We start from the raw sequence: 17,682 nt of genomic DNA on the forward strand, positions 1-17,682 counted from the left end.
ACAAAATAAATCGAGATAAAGCACAGACGCTCACAGACACTGTTCAAAGTTCTGGCGGCTTGATGCTGAGATGCTGGGTGTAGTTCCTAGGGATGGAGTTGGGGCAGGGGGGTTCTCACTTCTCAGGGCACGTGCTGCCTTTATCACACAGGACTTGCTGCAAAACCCATGCTAAATGCTATTTTTGCTTTCTGTCCCTTTTTTGGGTAAAAGCAGAAATCTTCTTCCAATTTCTTCAAGATCCTAAGGCTTTTTGTAAAAGCCAAGTGGTATAAGGTGAACTTTCAGAAGTGGGGGATACTTGCAAAGCCAAGTGGCCAGGGAAAGCAAGGAGGGTGGGAGGTCTGGCGCTTACTGGAGCTTACCCTCCATTGTTGCACTTGTCTTTTTGCCCTGCCTGCCTGGGAACCCAGGACAAGCCGATATTGCCACTCCCAGCTTGAAGACTTCTCTCCAGCTCAGCTACAAGGGCAGATCTGGGCTCTGGCACAGAGCATTTTCAGGGTAATGCCTCCCTCCCAGGTGGCAGGGCTGGGGGAGAGCCGCCCAGGTCCTCATTAGACAATTCTGAGATCAAGTCGAGTGGGACACCCACCAGAATTGGAAGGAAGGGGCTCCTTTCCCCCTGCTGTAATTGGTATCTGTGTTGGGGAGATAAGGCTGCTGCAGAGTTCAGGAGGATTACAGTGGAAAGAACGAGGAGGTCAACCAGGAGACCCTTTTGCAGACCTCCTAAAGGGTAGTGAGTAGCGTGGAGAGTGGTTAATTGGGACAGACTTGTCAAATTAAGCTGTACAAGAGCAGCTCGGTCTGTTGGACAACAGAGTCATCTGAATGGGGACAGTAAGAAGCTTCAGAGTCACTTCTTAGATCTATGTTCTAGGATGAACGTTCTCACCAGAACGGTCATAGTGTCTGAGGGTAGATACTGTATACTTCTGACTCATATTCGCTGACATTTAGGGTTTTCCTGAGATGAAATTCCTTTTGATCATGAAACCACAGCACATCATATAGGCTGGAAGTAAGATTTAAAAAGAAAAAGCAGCTAACCCAGTACATCAATCTAGACATGCTGTCCGTGATTATGTTGTAAGGTGTTTTAACACAGGGTTTCAATTTATTTTTGAGCATTTATTTTTCCTTTGTGTGAAACCAGGGGCTAAATGAGCTGACTCTAAACATCCCTTCCAGCCCGAAGATGCGATCTGATGGGGAGTGAAAAAGAGTACGACACACAGTCAGTTCTCATTATTCGCGATTCCGTATTCGCAAGTTCACCTAGATCAATACTGTGGTGCTTTTGTGGTCACTTGTGGGTATGCGCAGAATGGCAAACTATTTGAGTTGCCCCATAGACACGCTCCCAGGTGAGGCCAAACAAGGGGATACTCTGCCTTCCGATTTTAGCTCTCATACTGGGAACAAGTGTCCTTCCAATGATCTTTTTTTTTTTTTTTTTTAAGATTATATTTATTTATTTGACAGAGAGAGAGATCACAGTAGGCAGAGAGTCAGGCAGAGAGAGAGGGGGAAGCAGGCTCTCTGCTCAGCAGGAATACTAACGCAGATGTGGGGCTCAATCCCAAGACCCTGAGACCATGACCTGACCTGAAGGCAGCGGCTTAATCCACTGAGCCACCCAGGCGCCCCCCAATGATCTATTTTTAATGGCACGTTTTTCAGCCGAGGAGCTGTCTGGTTTCCTAAGTGCTGGAAGGCTGAGCTGCACCTTCTAGAATAAACATGTCTGCTGGATATGCTTTGTTCACACCTGAGTTATAGCGCTATTGGCCTTACAGGCAATGTTAATCAGTAACATATATGAAATAAAATGCTTTTAAACAGAAACATGCATAAAGCAAAGTTACGTATGGATCAGTGGATGAAAATGCTATGACCAGAGGCTCGCAGGAACCTCACCCTGGATGTCCCCAGCAGCGATGGTTCTGCGTCTGTGGTCACTTCACAGAACATCACTACTGGCCCTAATAAGAACTGGCTGGATTAGTTGAATTCAAATGGGAATTTTTGAAGTAAGTTGCATTTGGGGGAAAAACGTTTGCGGCAATAAATAAGCTGGGCAGGGCAAGGGGCGGTGGGAAAACAGGTAGGTTACTAAGATTTTCCAGTGTCTCCAGGAGTGGCAGGAGGCAGGACAAATACCAAGACCCAGGTATGGTCACCCCCTGCGCCGCAGGGCAGGACAGCGGAGCTCGAGTTTTCTTAGGACGTCCAGCCACGCCCTACGTAAGAATGACAGATGAAGAAGCTAGAAGCAAGGGCCTCCCTTCTATGGTATCTAGGGGTGTGGGGGAAACCTGCTCAGTTCAGATAGAACCCAAAGCTAAGAGGGGATTTGGCTTTTTTTTTTTTTTTAAAAGATTTTATTTATTTATTTAACAGAGAGAGAGAGAGAGATCACAAGTAGGCAGAGAGGCAGGTGGGGGGCGGGGGGGGGCGAGAAGCAGGCTCCCTTCTGAGCAGAGAGCCCAATGTGGGGCTCAATCCCAGGACCCTGAGATCATGACCAGAGCTGAAGGCAGAGGCTTAACCCACTGAGCCACCCAGGTGGCCCCTGGCTTTTAGCTTTTTCAAACAATCTTAAACCGGGCTGTGTGCGGTGCGGCTGTTGTGGGTCCCGACCACACAGGTACTCCCCATGGGGACATAGGAGCTATGTGGCCTTACTCGCCTACCTAGCTAGCTAAACTGCTGCAGACACCTCGGTCTGGCCTCTGGGGTGCTGGCATCTGGTCAGGGCTAGAGGAACCTCCAAGCAGCCAGAGTCACAGTGATTTCCTGCCCTCAGGGCCAGTGTGCCCAGCCTGCTGGGGATGCAGAGAGAAGAAAAGGAAGGCATCTCTTGGACAATGGGCATGTCACTCCACTTGGTTCGGTCCTGCCTGAGTTCCCATGATGTGTCCCTTCCCAGGGGAGGCAAGGTAGGCTCTGGGGACAGGCAGCCTGAGGCAGGAGCTCAGCCCCACCGCCACTCAGCCCCAGGCTACTCCTAGCCTCCTTCGTGCCTCAGTTTCTTCAACGAAAACTAGGGGGAAAATCGTGCCCAAACTCTACAGCCCTGATGGGCGCTCTGAATGCATGAGTACACGGACAGTGCTGAAAACAATGTCTGGCCCATAGTAAGCACCTGATAATCCTTATCCATTTAGAAGTCGAAAGTGACCCCTGCACGGGGTCTGGTTCAATGAAATTCATGTGGTTAATCCACAGTTAATTCTGGAACATCTCTAAGTATATGGTCTGGCCTACAGATGATTCTTAATATTCAAAACCTTCAGGATCGAAGTGTATTTTTGGGTTGTGTGAGTTCTTTCAAGGAAAGACCAACCACACGAAACTGTAAACTGTCTGGACAGTGACCTCCCCGAACCTAGGAAAACTAAGGAGCACAGGACAAGGTCTTATTGCTCAGAGAGACTCTGTCGTTGTTATCTTTCCAGCATGGAGTAGAGAGTCAGGGGTGTCAGAAAATGTTTCATGGGAGCCTGGATTTTTTTTTTTTTTTTTTTTAATACACAAGGGAACTGCTGGCTGGAAACATCCTAAGGATCAAAGGAAATATTTAATAGCTGCCCCCCGCCACCTTTTTTTCCTTTTTCTCATTCATAGGAAAGATACTGACCTTCATTTTTCTTTCTCACTTTTAGAAAGGTTCTAAAAGTATCAATTTTATTCTACTCTGACACACAGACATAAATAATTTTGCGCAGGCAACAGAAAAGTTCTAAGTAGACTGAAATCCATTTGTGCCCAAGACAAGGAGCTCTCCTACACGGGCTGGAATGTTACAACGTATTCTCTGGTGCAAGAGCGCTTGCCAAGTCTCCCTGATTTCCTCCGTGCTGTTGCCTTAAGATTTAGCATTCACGGACAGCTTCCACCATGGGAAAGGGAGAACTGTGGGTATGGGAGAGCTGAGCCAGACTCCATGGCCTCTGTTTTGGGGTCAGGGGGTGACAAGCTGGGAAGAGATGACTCAGCAAGATCTGACTGCACCTTGGAGCAGGGGGCCTGGGCCCTCTCAGTCCTCACCACCCCCACCCCTGCGGTCCACTCTCTCCCCGCCTCTCTAGGAAGGCTCCCTGACCTTCTCCATGCTCCGAGGGACTTCTAGTTCTCTCTCAGGAGGAGGATCTAGACAGAGACAGGCTGATCCGCAAACCCTACAGTCCTCAGAGGCACAGTGTCCAGACTAGTCCTCGGGGTCTCTAGGTGGCTTTTCTTTAAATTAAAGAGATCAGTCACCTGATCTCTTGACGGGGCTCCTGACGGGGCCTGTGTCTTCTCCTGCCTGTGTCTGCAGGGGCAGCCCAACTTGCCTCCACTGTGGTCTTTCTTGTGCTGTTGGCCTTTTTGCCCCTTTTGGGCTGAGTGTGACTCGGGGCAGATGTGGCATCAGACAGGGCAGACAAGAGGAGGAACACCAAAAGGGGCCTGGATAGTCACTTGGGGCCCAGTACGAGCCACACTCGTGTCCAAGCACAGGCTGGGGGCAGCAGGTGGGCTCTGCGGGGAGGGTGGCCCATGGATTCCTGAGCCGTGACCTAGCTCAGGAGTGGAAGGCCAGATCGGGGCAGAAGGCCAGGAGAGCACGGAGAGGCCACTGCTCTTCGTTTCTGCCCTGGGATGTGACCACCAATACCCAGGTCCTCTGACTCTGTGGGACATTACTGTAGAAATGGCAGACGTGGCCACAACCTCCTCGAGGATGGCCATCCTTGATGCTCTGTGAACACCGTTCCCTGACCTTCATCACACCAGGGTGGCCCTTCCCTTCTCCCCAAGAGGAAAGAGGTAAACATGCCACTTACATTACACACAGACACACACAGGATGGCCAGATAAAGAGGCTGGCCCTCTCTCTCAATCTCCCCCGTCTCCCTCTCTTTCTCTATCTGGAGCCCTTGTGCCCTTGGGAACAAGAGTGTGCAGTGAAGCGTGCACTAGGGATAGCCGGTTGGCTGAATATTCTAGAAAGAGCCTCAAACCGCTAAATGTAAAGATAATTTTTCTTCTGAAACAGAAGTCTGATTCTTCCCTTCTGTTGGAATTTGCAGAGTTCTTTCTTCCCTCAAAGGATAGGAACAATGTCATACTGTATGTTACGGCCAGTTGCCTCAGCTGTCTAGACTCTGTGTGCTTTCACTTAAAAAACAAAATAAAATAAAAATAAAAACAACCCTTCGCCACCTAGGCACCACGCTACCATCTTAAAACTATTTCTGGCAGGAGAAGAATGCTTCATTCAGGAGCCGCCCTGATGCGGAGACCAGTGGGAGGGAGGTGGGCCTGGACGTGGTGGCCTCGGGGGGCAGGACCTGGCTCCCAGGAGCCCAACATCATCTTACCCGGAGTCTGATTCTCCATGTGCCAGGCATTTTCTGACAAGCAAACAAGAAAGCAAAAGCCTTCTTGATCTCAGAGAACTTCCCTCTTTCTTCTGAACTGACAGGCTAAGGCTCCTCGGAGAAGATGATGCTTGAAACTGTGAAGACTGAGATCTGGTGCCCGTCTACAGCCAGGCCCGTCAGGCCTGGGAGGGCTCACCCAGCAGTCAGCCTTCACAATTAGCAGCAGATGCAAATGGAGTTTTTCAGAAATACCTTTCTGGGGAACTCACACAACAAACACTTCCTGAATTCCTACCATGGGCCAGGCTTCAGCCACAAACATTTTTCTCAACATTTTATGGCAAAAAGGACATATTATAAGAGGTAGGTGCTTTCAAAGAAGAAGGAGTGTCAGAGGAAGGGAGCATCATTTGCTGATAAAGCAAGGGTCACTCTTAATCACACCCACATTTCTTTTTCCAAATGCATATTTTCCAAAAGTAATAAATAGTTACAGCTAGGGGGAAAAAAAAAGCATTCCATTCTTTATCAGATACTGAGGCCTAGAGAAACACCATTCTCTTTCTTAAAAAGTACAGCAGCCATGGCAGAACTTGGAAGAATGATCTGATTTCCTCTCCTAATGGAGTAGGGCTCTTGCTATCTGATTTACTTTGCAGCTGTTTTTATTCGTTTGTTTTTTAAGAAAAATTTCAATGGACGAATGTATCTGATTTAGAACGACTCACTACCAAGGGCGATACTGGGAGTGTCCCAACTGTGGAAAAAGGAGAAGCAGGGGTCCTATAGCACACTGCTCAAGGCTTGTTACAAAAATCCCGTTGCTTAAACCTCTAGAAGGTTATTAAAGTCCAGGTTCAAGTGACACAGAGGAAAAGCGCTGTGCACTTTGGCTCATAAACTCCCTTCGGCCTCGGGGGAGGGGTAGATGCTGCCCCTCCTGTTCACGGCTGATGGAGTCCCACTGTGGGCTCCTGGGACAGGTGGGGCTGGGCTGGAGCAGGGCTCCCACCAAACAGAGAGGACACAAATCACTGCTGCCCATGTCACCCCAGTGGGCAGGCCTGATCGCCAGTCTGGGCAGCTATGCTAAATATTCTGGATAAGAATTTCCAGTACGAGGAACCATGGGGTGTCCAACTCCCTCCTACGGGGCAATTTCTAAAACTTACAGCAAAAGGCCTTGAAAGAGTCACAGTTTAAGGAGTGATTCTCTTCCAGCCCCAGAATCCGTAAGACAAAACACGGACACATCTATACACACAACTCTATACACACACACCGTCCCCGCCCATGTGTGCCCGCTGATGTGCACAGGAATGCGAGTGTGAACACCTCCCCCCACAGTACCTCACCGCACAGTGGGGTCCACACTGAGATTCCTGAAAAGCCACGTGGTGCCTGAGCTGAGCCTCACCTGGGTCTCTTGTCTGTGGTGGCGACACACATGTGCTGGGCAGGCACTGCGGTCCACTTCTTCGCCTCCGTGACGAGGGCTTCTGCATCCACCAGGCCGAATCCATAGAGATGGCTGACTGAAAAGACAGAGGCTTCAGAACCCCCTGTCCCACCCCCTTGAGAATGGAGCAAGACCCGGCTCTCACACTCTGCTTGGCTCCCACGCAGGGCCCCAGATCCATGATGGCCACGGTCCTGGAACAGACCACTAGCACCACTCCTGGAGGGCAGAAACGTGGGCCATCTCCCTGCAGCCCTTCTGAGGGCTGCTCCAAGATCCCAGCTGCTTTAGCCTCCCCCTGACCTGGACTCCTTCAGGTCAGCAGTGTGGGCCAGGAAACGTGGCCCATTTTAGTGCAGAGCTGGGAAAGAACTGTCAAGAGTGAGCCTAGCATTTTCTATTTGCAAGGCAGGGATGGGTTTCTCCCAACTGTAGGGACTTGTCAGCATGTGAGCTCCTTGAATCATAAACCAGACCAGAGAAACAAAAACCAGAAACCCTTTGGTTCATGTGGCCACCATGTGTAATAAACCAGAAAGCAAGGCTGGGTTGTTTTTTGTTTTTCTATTTTTTAAACTATTTTCTTGGCTTGCTCAATTCCCAGGGCATTCTGGGAAAGTGGCATTGCTCAGAACTCAGACTGTGAATGCTTATGAGTTGGCGCGATCCAGTGTTTATTGGCCATGGTAGGAGAGTTTCAAGGTTTAATTTAAGAGGCAGGGTCAAGAATGAGATACAATCTATTTTCCTATTTAATTAGGCCAACATTGAAATGTAGGTCAGGCCTTATTACAGCACACCACTACTACTACCATTCTTGCAAGACAAAAATGCATTAGGTCTGATCAAGCTTTCTTATTAAAAGGAATGTCCCTTGGAATTCACAGTGACAACATTGTCCTGTATTTTACAGACAGTAGTATCAGGCACAGTGTTTAAATAGTTGGGCCTGAGCTTCAGAAAAGAAAAAGAAGTCCTCCCTAATATACCCAGGCCGACTGTAAATCTTCTTCAAGTATCTCTGGTAAGAAGCCAGACAGACAAAGCCAGTGGCACAGTCCTATAATTATCTGCTTGAGAGGCTCCAAATATCTGGGTTACAAGCCCTGACCGTGGGTTGATTTCATGGAACCTCAGTCTGTACCAGGCTGGGTTGGGGAAAGAAGCCTTGCTGTCCTGTGAGTTACTTCTATAACACAGACAGAAATTTTGTGGTTAGAAAGTAACTTACATAACTATCTCAGTATTCTCACTGTACAAATAAGGTAACTGAGGGCCCATCTCCAAATCCTAGAGCTACTCAGGACTAAGAATGTAAGATGCCTTTAGGTGGCACACAAACTATATTAATAGTCACGGATTTGTTTGGATGTATATTAAAAAAAATAAAAATATAATCAAACCCGTGACCAACTGGATATAATGCAGTTTCCCTTTAAAATATATTTATGTAAAAAAATGCAAGTCAAGGTAAAGAGAACTATTACATCAATACTTGGTACAGGTGGTCTCTGGATGGCAAAAGTCATGATGTTTGGGAAAGCCTGAATTCTACGGCTCTTAGGCTTTTTTCTTAATGTCAGTGTGAGGTTACTTTTCTGAAATCTCAAGCTACTATTTCTGACTCTTGTTATTCTTTGAGGATTTGGGGATTATTTTTGAGAAGTCCCTGGCTCCCCTTTAATAGGGATTCCAACTGGTCACCAGGGGCCCTCCAGGACAGGCCAATCAGTCCCTGCCCAGCCCACTGGGAGTGGCCATCGCACCTTTATGACCGGCACCATTGACTTTCCAATCGTTGGCTTTCAGATGTGCTGGCCTGGATGTCTTCACCAGCAGGTGCTGGACGTCCCTCCAGGTTAACTGATTACTGCAACGACACAACAGAAGACCAACCCGTATGGGTCAAAATGACGGCTGTCCAGGCCCATGGGTGGTGGTGTGTCAGGAGCCAGCCCCAAGTCGGGACTTGAGGGAGCCCCACAGGCTCCATTCCTCAGAGAGGGTTTATTTCAGAACCTCTTTGTAAAGAATGGTTTCCAGGGATTAAACCCTAAGCTAAAAATGGTGCAGTGGGTGACCTAAAATCCATGGCGTTCAAAACCCAGCCCCGCTGCCAAGATGTACCTGTGTGTCCAAGGGTTACTGAAGAAACTGTGGCAGGGACAGTGGGACATCCTGGGGTTTCCAAGTCCCAGGGGCTATTCTGCCATCGGGACAAGCAAATGCTATCGTGCGGGAAAGCACGCTCCAGCCTTCGTCTGGCCAGACCCCCGCCCCCTGCCCCCGGTGTGGCCCCAACTGCCCCCCATTGTAGTTCAAGATTTTCATTAACTCTAGATTTTAATACATTGGCTTTGGTGCAGAGTGGAAATGTTTCATTGAAAGAACACAGGCGCACTAATAAAAATGCACAGATCAGAGTTTTTGGAGTCTAAGATACATTGTCCCGCCCCTTCCCCCCCAAAACCAGGTTCCTTCTTCTAATGATACTCTATCATAACCCCCTCTGTCCACAGCATCAAGACCGGGTCACAGGCAGAGGCTGGAAGTACCCTCGGTGTAGCCTGCACCACACCCACAGTGGGTACAACTGTCTTTCCAGGCACCCAGTCTTTCTGTTTAAAAATATACGTAACAGAAAATTTACCAGCTTCCTCATATTTCTGTGCTCCAGGCAGAGCCCATAGTCCCTGCATGGGTGCAACATCCATCACAAACCACCTGTTTCCAGAACTTTCTCTTCTTCCCCAAGTGGAACCCTTTCCCCATTAGACTCTACTTTCCTCTTTCTTCCTGCCTCTTGGCTGCCAACCTTCTGTTTTCTGTCTCTATGAATGTGACAACTCTGGGAACCTCATATAAATGGGACCACAGGGTATGCATCCTTTTGGAACTGGCTTGTTTCACTTGGCACGACGTTCTCCGGGTCCACTCACGTATGTAGCAGGTGTCAGAATTCCCTTCCTTTTTAAGGCTGAAGCTTGTGTGGCCCCCACTGTATGTACACATTCATTTACTGATGGGTACTTATGGTATCTCCTCCTTTTGGCTATTGTGAGTAACGCTGCTGTGAACACGCGTGTCTGAGGAGCTCTTCAAGTCCCTGCTTTCAGCTCTCTTGGGTTCTACCCACAAGTAGAATTATAGGATCATAATTTGTTTAAGCTGCTGAGGAACTCCCACCCTGCATCCCACGGTGGCTGCACCATGCCCTGGCCCCACCTCTTTGCCTGTTGACCACTGGGACCTCACTGTGGTTTGAGTCTTGGGGCACACATGCATTCCTCCCTTGGGGTTCACTCTCCAGGTGCTAGCCCCAGTCTTCTCTGATTTCTCCAGCATATTCTTGCTGCTGTGCTAGTGACCTCACTGGCTTCCTGGCCACCCCCCGTCTCCGCATTGTGTCCATCAGACGTTTCCAGGACTTTGCCTGGCTTTCCTCCCCTGCCTTACTGCCCCTCCTGAGGGCCCATGGCCAATCTCATTGTTCAGGGGGGATTCTGAGGCCCCACATGACCCAAGGCCTCACCCTCTCCCATACAGACACAGGCTTTAGAGCTCAACCTGAGTGAATAGGGCTGTTCCTTATTTCCTGTGTGAGCCTGCAAATTGCTGGGGCGCCTATCGAGGATGGCTCCAGCAGAAGGCACCAGGAAGCATGGGGCAGAATGGGTACAGAAAAGGAGAATGTTACAAACCATTTCATTAGGAGGACATCCATTCTATTCTGCACTCTGGTAATAAAATCAGAAATGTAGTTATACGAGAAACACAGCTAAGAAACAGAACTGGAAATGTTTTTTCAATGAAGATGAGACTGATGGGGAAGTCCCAAGATGGCCACAAACCAGGACAACCTCTGCACAATTCTTACCCATGAGGGTCTTTATTTTTGTTACATGCTGTCCATAGGCTCTCCCTGACCCCTGAGACCTCGTCCACCCAGGACGATCTGGTTTTGCCTGATCACTTCAGTCCAACTGAACAGAGTCTGGAGGCCACACTGGGCACAGGAGTGGCAGGCCTTCTCCCCGGACACCTGCGCTATCCCAGTCTCCAACCTCCTCATCTCGGGCACGCAGGATCCCTTGTTAGAACCTGTCCCTTCCTTGACCAGTCCTGCAGGTTTAAATGCTCTGAGCTGACGCTGCTTCAGATTAGCCACCTGCAAATTCCTGAGGAGGAGCTGGAAGGGAGAGGAAGACAACTTCCAGAGTTTTCATGTGTCCACAGGCCAAGTTTAATGGGACAAGCTGGCATGAAATGAAGTTTGTTTTCTATTTAGTTTGGATGACCAAAACGCCTTACAAGCTTCCAGTAAGGAATGGAAGGAAATATTCAACAACGAATCGCTAAGTATGTGAATACCGCTTTCCACACAAGTAATTACTCAGATTTTTAAAAATTTTCTAGTTTTTAAAAAAGATTTTATTTATTTATTTGACAGAGAGAGATCACAAGTAGGCAGAGAGGCAGGCAAAGAGAGAGGAAGAAGCACGCTCCCCGCTGAGCAGAGAGCCCGATGCGGGGCTCGATCCCAGGACCCCGAGATCATGACCTGAGCCAAAGGCAGAGGCTCAACACACGGAGCCACCCAGGTGTCCCTCAGATTTTTTTTTTTTTTTTTTTTTTTTTTTCTTAAAGAGCGACGGAACACAGAAGCCAACATTTTGGCCTAAAAAGTAAAACTATTGAGCTATTCCTTTGTGAAACTGATAGCATTTGAGTTGTAAGTTCTTTTGCCTTGGACAAACCAACATGCAAACATCCGTAACTGCAAGGATCTAAGCAAACCAAATATGATTTTTTGAATCATTTAAAACCTCATTGGTGGGGTGCCTGGGTGGCTCAGTTGGTTAAGCCATGCCCTCACCTCAGGTCATGATCCTGGAGTTTTGGGATGGAGTCCCACATCAGGCTCCCTGGTCTGCTGCTTCCTCTGACCCTCTCTCCCTCTCATGCTATCTCTCATCTTCTCTCTTTCTGAAATAAATAAAAATTAAAAACAAAACAAAACAAAAAAACCAACCTCATTGGCGACTACTGACTACTTCAAATGGTGGAGTTGTGCTGAGCCAGTTTTGACGTCTACTCTAAATTTGTTTTTGACACCACAGTTGCCTGTGTGGTATTTCTTATTTATTTATTTATTTAAAAAGATTTCACTTATTTATTTGTGTGAGAGAGAGAGAAAGCACAAGCAGGCAGAGGCAGAGACAGAGAAGCAGGCTCCCTGCAGAGTAAGGAGCCTGATGCGGGACTCCATCCCAGGACCCTGGTTTCATGACCTGAGCTGAAGGCAGCAGCTTAACTGACTGAGCCACCCAGGCATCTTGGTTGCCTGTGTAGTAAACTCTCTTTTCTTCCTGACCCATCCTGATACTAACAACTCCGGAGTCTTTATTTGGCTTGCGACAGATAAAACATCACCACTGTCTTGTCAGTTTCTCTTTATAAAGAGCACCCAGATCGGCCGGAAGTGGGATTCTGGCACATGACACAGCATGGGAGGTAGGCTTGGGGTTCTGGTCTTACGTAGGGCAGGAGACAGTGAGCTTCAGGAAGGAAAAAGAAGGGAAGGGGTCTCTTCACATCTATTAAGGGTAGCCTTAAAAAGGAAGGAAATCCTGACCCTTGCTACAGGATGGACAAACCTTGAGGACACAGTGTTATGTGAGCCAGTCACAAAAAAGCAAACCCTGTGGGGTTCCACCTACATGAGGCGCTTAGAGCAGGCCAAGAGACAAGAGGTGGACCAGTGACTGCCAGGACCTCGTGGAAGGGTTGCGGGGAGATTTATGAGCTGAATTGCGTCCTCCTGAATTCATAGATTGAAGCCCTCGCCCCTAGTCCTTCAGAATGAGACAGGGTCTGTGAGGAGGTAATCAAGGTCGAATGGGATCATTGGGGGGCCTCACCCACTGGGACCAGTGTCCTTACAAAAGAATCTAGACACAGACATGGAGGGAGCGAAGACCATGTGAGGACACAGGAGGAAGGTGGCCATCTACAAGCCAAGGAGAGAGGCCCCAGAGGACGCCAATCTCACTGACACCTTGATCTTAGACTTCTGGCCTCCAAAACGGTCAGATCATTCATTCCTATTGTTCAAACCACCCAGTCTGTAATATTTTGTCATGGCAAACCTAGCTGACCACTCCGGGAGCTGCTGCTTACTGGGTACAGGATTTCAGTTTGGGATGATGGAAATGTTCCGCAGACGGGCGGTGGGGATGGCTACGCAAGGTGAATGTGCTTGAGGAAATGAACATTTAGAAAATAATTAAAATGGGAGGGCACCTGGGTGGCTCAGTCGGTGAAGCACTTGCCTCGGCTCAGGTTGTGATCTCAGGGTCCTGGGATGGAGCCCCAGGTTGGGCTCCCAGCTCAGCAGGAAGTCTGCTTCCCCCTTTCCCTCTGCCGCTCTCCCCCGTCTTCCTCCTCCCACCCCTGCTCCTGTGCACTCTCTCTCTCTCTCTCTTTTCCAAAAAATGGTTAAAATAGTCACCTTTAGGTTATGTGCATTTTGCCATTAATAAAAACTTACAGAAAACAAAGGAGAAGAAGGGGAGGCAACTGGGAACTTACTTTGCTTCCAAAGCCAAGGCGATGATGCCTGCTACCATGGGGGCTGAAACCGAGGTCCCGGTGTGGCCATCTGTGCAGCGCTGCCGCAGATCCGTGGTGACCTGCGTGACAGGGTGGTAAGAGGCGGAGTCGGCTCTCAGAAGATGTCAGAGGTGAGTAGGCTGCTGAGGATGCTGCACCTGATTAGGTGTGGCCCCTGGTCCCAGGGACGGAAAAGGCACCACGCAGATGTAATCCCGCAATTGAGGTTTCTGTCTGCTTCTCCCTGCTAGTCTGCTTTGCTCTCATACATAGAACAGGGACTGTGCCCAACCCCACCCCAGGTAGTGAGCTCATCACCGGGTGGGGACGGGGAGATAAGGCAGAAGGCAGACGGGCAGTAGGAATTCATACCACCTCACTCCGCAGACCTGCGTGCTGAGACACAAAGGTAAGAGAAGGAAATGAAGAGGGGCCCTCCATGGCAGAGTCCCCCAGTGAGACCACCTGCCATAGTCCACGTTCACGACCTCCAACTCACCCCTGACATCAAGAGCAGCTGGAAACACAGGCGGCGTTAAGGAGGATGCCCAGGGGGCCCAGAGACCATCCCCGCCTTTCCCCAGAAGATCAGTCCCAGAAGGTCACAGATCATTCTCTACCAGCACAGGTAGCTGACAGGGTCCCAAAGCGCGCAGCAGATGAACCTGGAGTGTTTGTGACCTTCACAGGGCCTGCTATGTGGGACAAGGAAGCTGGCCATTCTTCTTGGGAAGGCAAAGCTGGCTGCAAACCAAGGATGCTCAGCACACCTTCCTCGGAGGCACTGACACCAAACCGAGCTGGGTGGCCTAATTGATTTGGGACCTCGTTAGTGCCCAGCCTGATCTGTCCCTTCTCTTTGAAGGGACGCGGAGAAGCAGCACCGTGGAATCACCATGCGTGGGTTCAGCTGTGCCACGCCTACTGTGCTAGATGGGATTCTGGCTGTCAAGCTACTCCCGTGCACCCTGCAGGGGCACAAACGTCATTAACCAGCAGACCTTAAATCAGCAAGAACATCCTGGATTGTCCAGCGGGCCCGATACCATCGCCAGCCCCTGAGGAAGTGGAAGGAGGCAGAAAAGCGTGTCAGAGAGCCGAGGCAGAAGAGGGACCCAAACCATCTCCGGTGGCTTTGAAGAGGGAGAGAGGAGCATGTCAGCCAAAGAATGCCGGCGGCCTGGAGGTGCTGAGAACAGCCTTGCGCAGACAGCCCGCAAGGAAACCGGAGCTCAGTCCTATAACCACAAGGAACTAAGTCTGCCAACAACCTGAATGAGCGCAGAATAAATTCTCCAGTAGTGCCTCTAGAAAGGAACACTGCCTGGCCGGAACATGGATTTCAGCCTCAGGAGGCTCAGAATGGAGAGACACAGGCCTCCCGCTTGCCCTGCTGACCAACTCTGAAATAGTAACTCTGTACTCTTTGAAGCTGCTATGTTTGGGATAATTTGTTACGAGAGCAAGAGGAAACAGATCCCCCCAGCAAAAGCAAGTCTCCAGGAGCCAATCTGCATGACCCCGGGGAAAGAATTCACAATCCAGACCCTCTTCCCGATGGAGCGTCTTCCTCGATGGCATCCCGGCTGGGCTAACAAACATCCGGAGACAGGATCCAGCCTGTCTCAAGCACACCCAGGAAGACTGGACAGAAGCTGTGGGGAAGACCAGCCTCCTCCGCCCCCAGAAGGCATCCTGATGTTAGGAAGGGCTGCTGAGGGCAGGGAAGTCTGGACAAGGATGCAACCTCTGACCCCAGGATCCTCCCCTGCAAATCGGCATAGTATGCGACCTTCCCAAGGTTTCTGGTGAAGGTCCCAGCGGGTGCCTGAAACATACTTACATTCAGTAAATGGTTGCCAGAGAGGGAAACTGAGGCTATCTGGAGAGGAGGCCACGCTGCCAAGAGCAGGGGAGGTCCGTGGCTGGCTCTCCAGCCTCTGAGAGAGGGCTGCTGAGGAGAGCGCAGAGGGGCCTCCGTACGAGGAGGGAATGGCTCAGCCAAGGTGGGAAGTCCCCGCTTCCTGAGACCAAACGCCACACAGGCAACTCTGCTCGAGTTCAGTGAACGGAAGAAGGAGCCAGAGAATGAATGAGTGAGGAGTAATGCTAGGCTTACTCCTTTTATTAGAAGTCATGTGTCAGCTCCTGGCAATCCCTCCCTCCCTCCAGGCGAACACAGGCTCCACAGTCACCCGACAGAGAGGAACAGAGAGTACGGGGTGGGACAGAGCCTTGCTTTCTAGCTGACACCTACCTGAACCGCACCGATGACAAGCTGCCAACCACCCAGAGAAGTCTATCCCCTTGTAGGTTCACTTGGAGGACTCAGGGTAAAAACTGGACTCTAACCGAAAACAACAACCATAACAGCAACCAAAAACAAACAAACAAAACCCAACAAAAATGCCATGCATACTCTCAGAGAAGCAGCCCAGCCCAGGAAGTACAACTAAGTGATTTTCTCTTTTATCTTCCTCTTAAGTACACCTTTCTGACTGTATGTTATTGCTCAGAGAAGAGATTTTTTTTAAAAAAGAAAGAAAGAAAAAAGAATTAAGGCATTTTGTACCCAAGGTGTGCACACACACAGTGTGATTAATTAAGCAAATAAAAGTTGCAAGCCCTGCTCCCAGGGATGGGAGACGCAGCCGTCCCAGCACAAAGCCTTTGGTACAAAGTGTTCAATGACACAACCTTTGCCTCCTAATGCCTCCAGCCAGCAGGCATGTTTAATGAGACTCCAGCAAGCCCGTGTTTCAATGAGCTAGATTCCTAAATGAACAGGACACCGTTCAGAATCTCAGCCGCCTGTTCCAGGGGCACGTGCTTCAGTAGAAAAGGAAAATAAATGAATACCTTCCTTAACTAGCCCGGGCCACGGCCAGGCTGGTGGCCCAGCCGCCGTGCAGCTGACCTTTCAGCCGGTATGGGGCAAAGCAGGTAACAGGGAGCCCGGTCTGCTCCCGCCGAAAAAAATGCGAAACATAAATTTGCAAATGATTTCTAGAGATGTGGCTCAGCGGCAGGAGAAATAAAAAGACGCCCCATGAGCTTGCTTTAAAATTAAACCATGTCTGGCCAGCTCCATGGTCTCATTTTTTAAACGTCTCAAAACCAACTTTATGACTGTGCATTTGAATTCTGCATGAATTTCGGCTCAAGATCCTCCCCCTCTTTGCTTTCCTTAACGTAGGAAAGTCTGTGGGGAAGGGAGAAAGCACACATTCCACCCATATGCTGAAAGTAAACAGTCCCCTTTTTTAAGAGAAAAATCACACTGGTGTTCATTGAAGGGAATGGAACAGACGGAAACCACGGCTCTGTCCAAAGTGTGTGGGGAAAGTCCTTTTGTCGGGAGAAAGAAGTGCGGGGAAGGAGACTTGGCTTTCTAAAAGACTTCAGTATAAAACCAAGACTTTCTCTCACTGCATCTGGCACGTTGAAACTGAACCAGTCAGTTGGATCCTAAGCGATGTGACCACAGAAATTTAGAGAGCTAAAAGGAGGCATGGCGCTGAAAAGGCACCCCATTCTTAAAAGCTATTTTTGAATCCTGAAAGCCAAGAGAGGCTTTTAATTGGTGTTTTGTACCAAAATTAGAAAGGCAGGGTCTGCGGTGGCAGCCAAGGGGCTGGGGTTTCCCTCAAGGCACAACCCGTTCCCCAATGGGTGAGGTCGGTACTCGGGGACCCGGCACAGACGGGCCTCGAGCCGGCTTCTCTTTTTGGGAGGAGGGAAAGCAGCTTGCCCCCAGAGGGCCGAAAGCATGCGTCTAGGCTGTCCACCTTGCCAGGAGAACTCACGATTTTCCGCTCGTAGAACGCGCCGCTGCTGTAGGTAGTGGCGAGCGTGGACGCGCACTCCTCCAGGTACCACGGCTTGTACCCGTTCTCAGTGGTGCTGCTCACAGAGACGGTATAGATGCTGTTGGTGTAGCCGTCACAGGAGCAGTGGTCCCCTTCTCTCCCGCCATTCCCGGACGCCCACACGAAGATGGAGCCCAGGCCTTGCCGACCCTACAGGGGAAGGAGGAGAACAGGGCGTCGGCCCCGGGCAGCCAGAACCTGGCGGGCTGGATCTCCCGCCTGCCCAGAGTCCTTCCTTCTGAATGTCCCTCCCAAGGGTCTGAGAAGGATGTGTTCAGACCGTATGGAGGCCACGTGGTTCTTTGGGCTCTCCCACCTCTGGCGACAGCCTTCCAACAGCAGAATCCCAGGCTCTCCCACCTCTGGC

At 49.8% G+C, this 17,682-nt stretch overlaps 1 protein-coding gene across 3 annotated transcripts in view; it reads right to left on the bottom strand.

Moving 5' to 3' along the window:
• The window catches only part of PCSK6 (proprotein convertase subtilisin/kexin type 6), a 180,821-nt gene that overhangs the window by 63,177 nt on the left and 99,962 nt on the right, over positions 1 to 17,682 (bottom strand). For all 3 annotated transcript variants that reach the window (XM_059180175.1, XM_059180173.1, XM_059180174.1), the window contains 4 exons: positions 17,253 to 17,465; positions 13,426 to 13,526; positions 8,601 to 8,704; positions 6,793 to 6,910 (listed from right to left, as the gene is read on the bottom strand). In XM_059180175.1, the coding sequence (XP_059036158.1) occupies positions 6,793 to 6,910; positions 8,601 to 8,704; positions 13,426 to 13,526; positions 17,253 to 17,465 (536 nt within the window). The remainder of the gene's footprint in view (positions 1 to 6,792; positions 6,911 to 8,600; positions 8,705 to 13,425; positions 13,527 to 17,252; positions 17,466 to 17,682) is intronic.

This window comes from Mustela lutreola, chromosome 7, assembly GCF_030435805.1.
Source record: "Mustela lutreola isolate mMusLut2 chromosome 7, mMusLut2.pri, whole genome shotgun sequence".
Taxonomy (NCBI): domain Eukaryota; kingdom Metazoa; phylum Chordata; class Mammalia; order Carnivora; family Mustelidae; genus Mustela; species Mustela lutreola.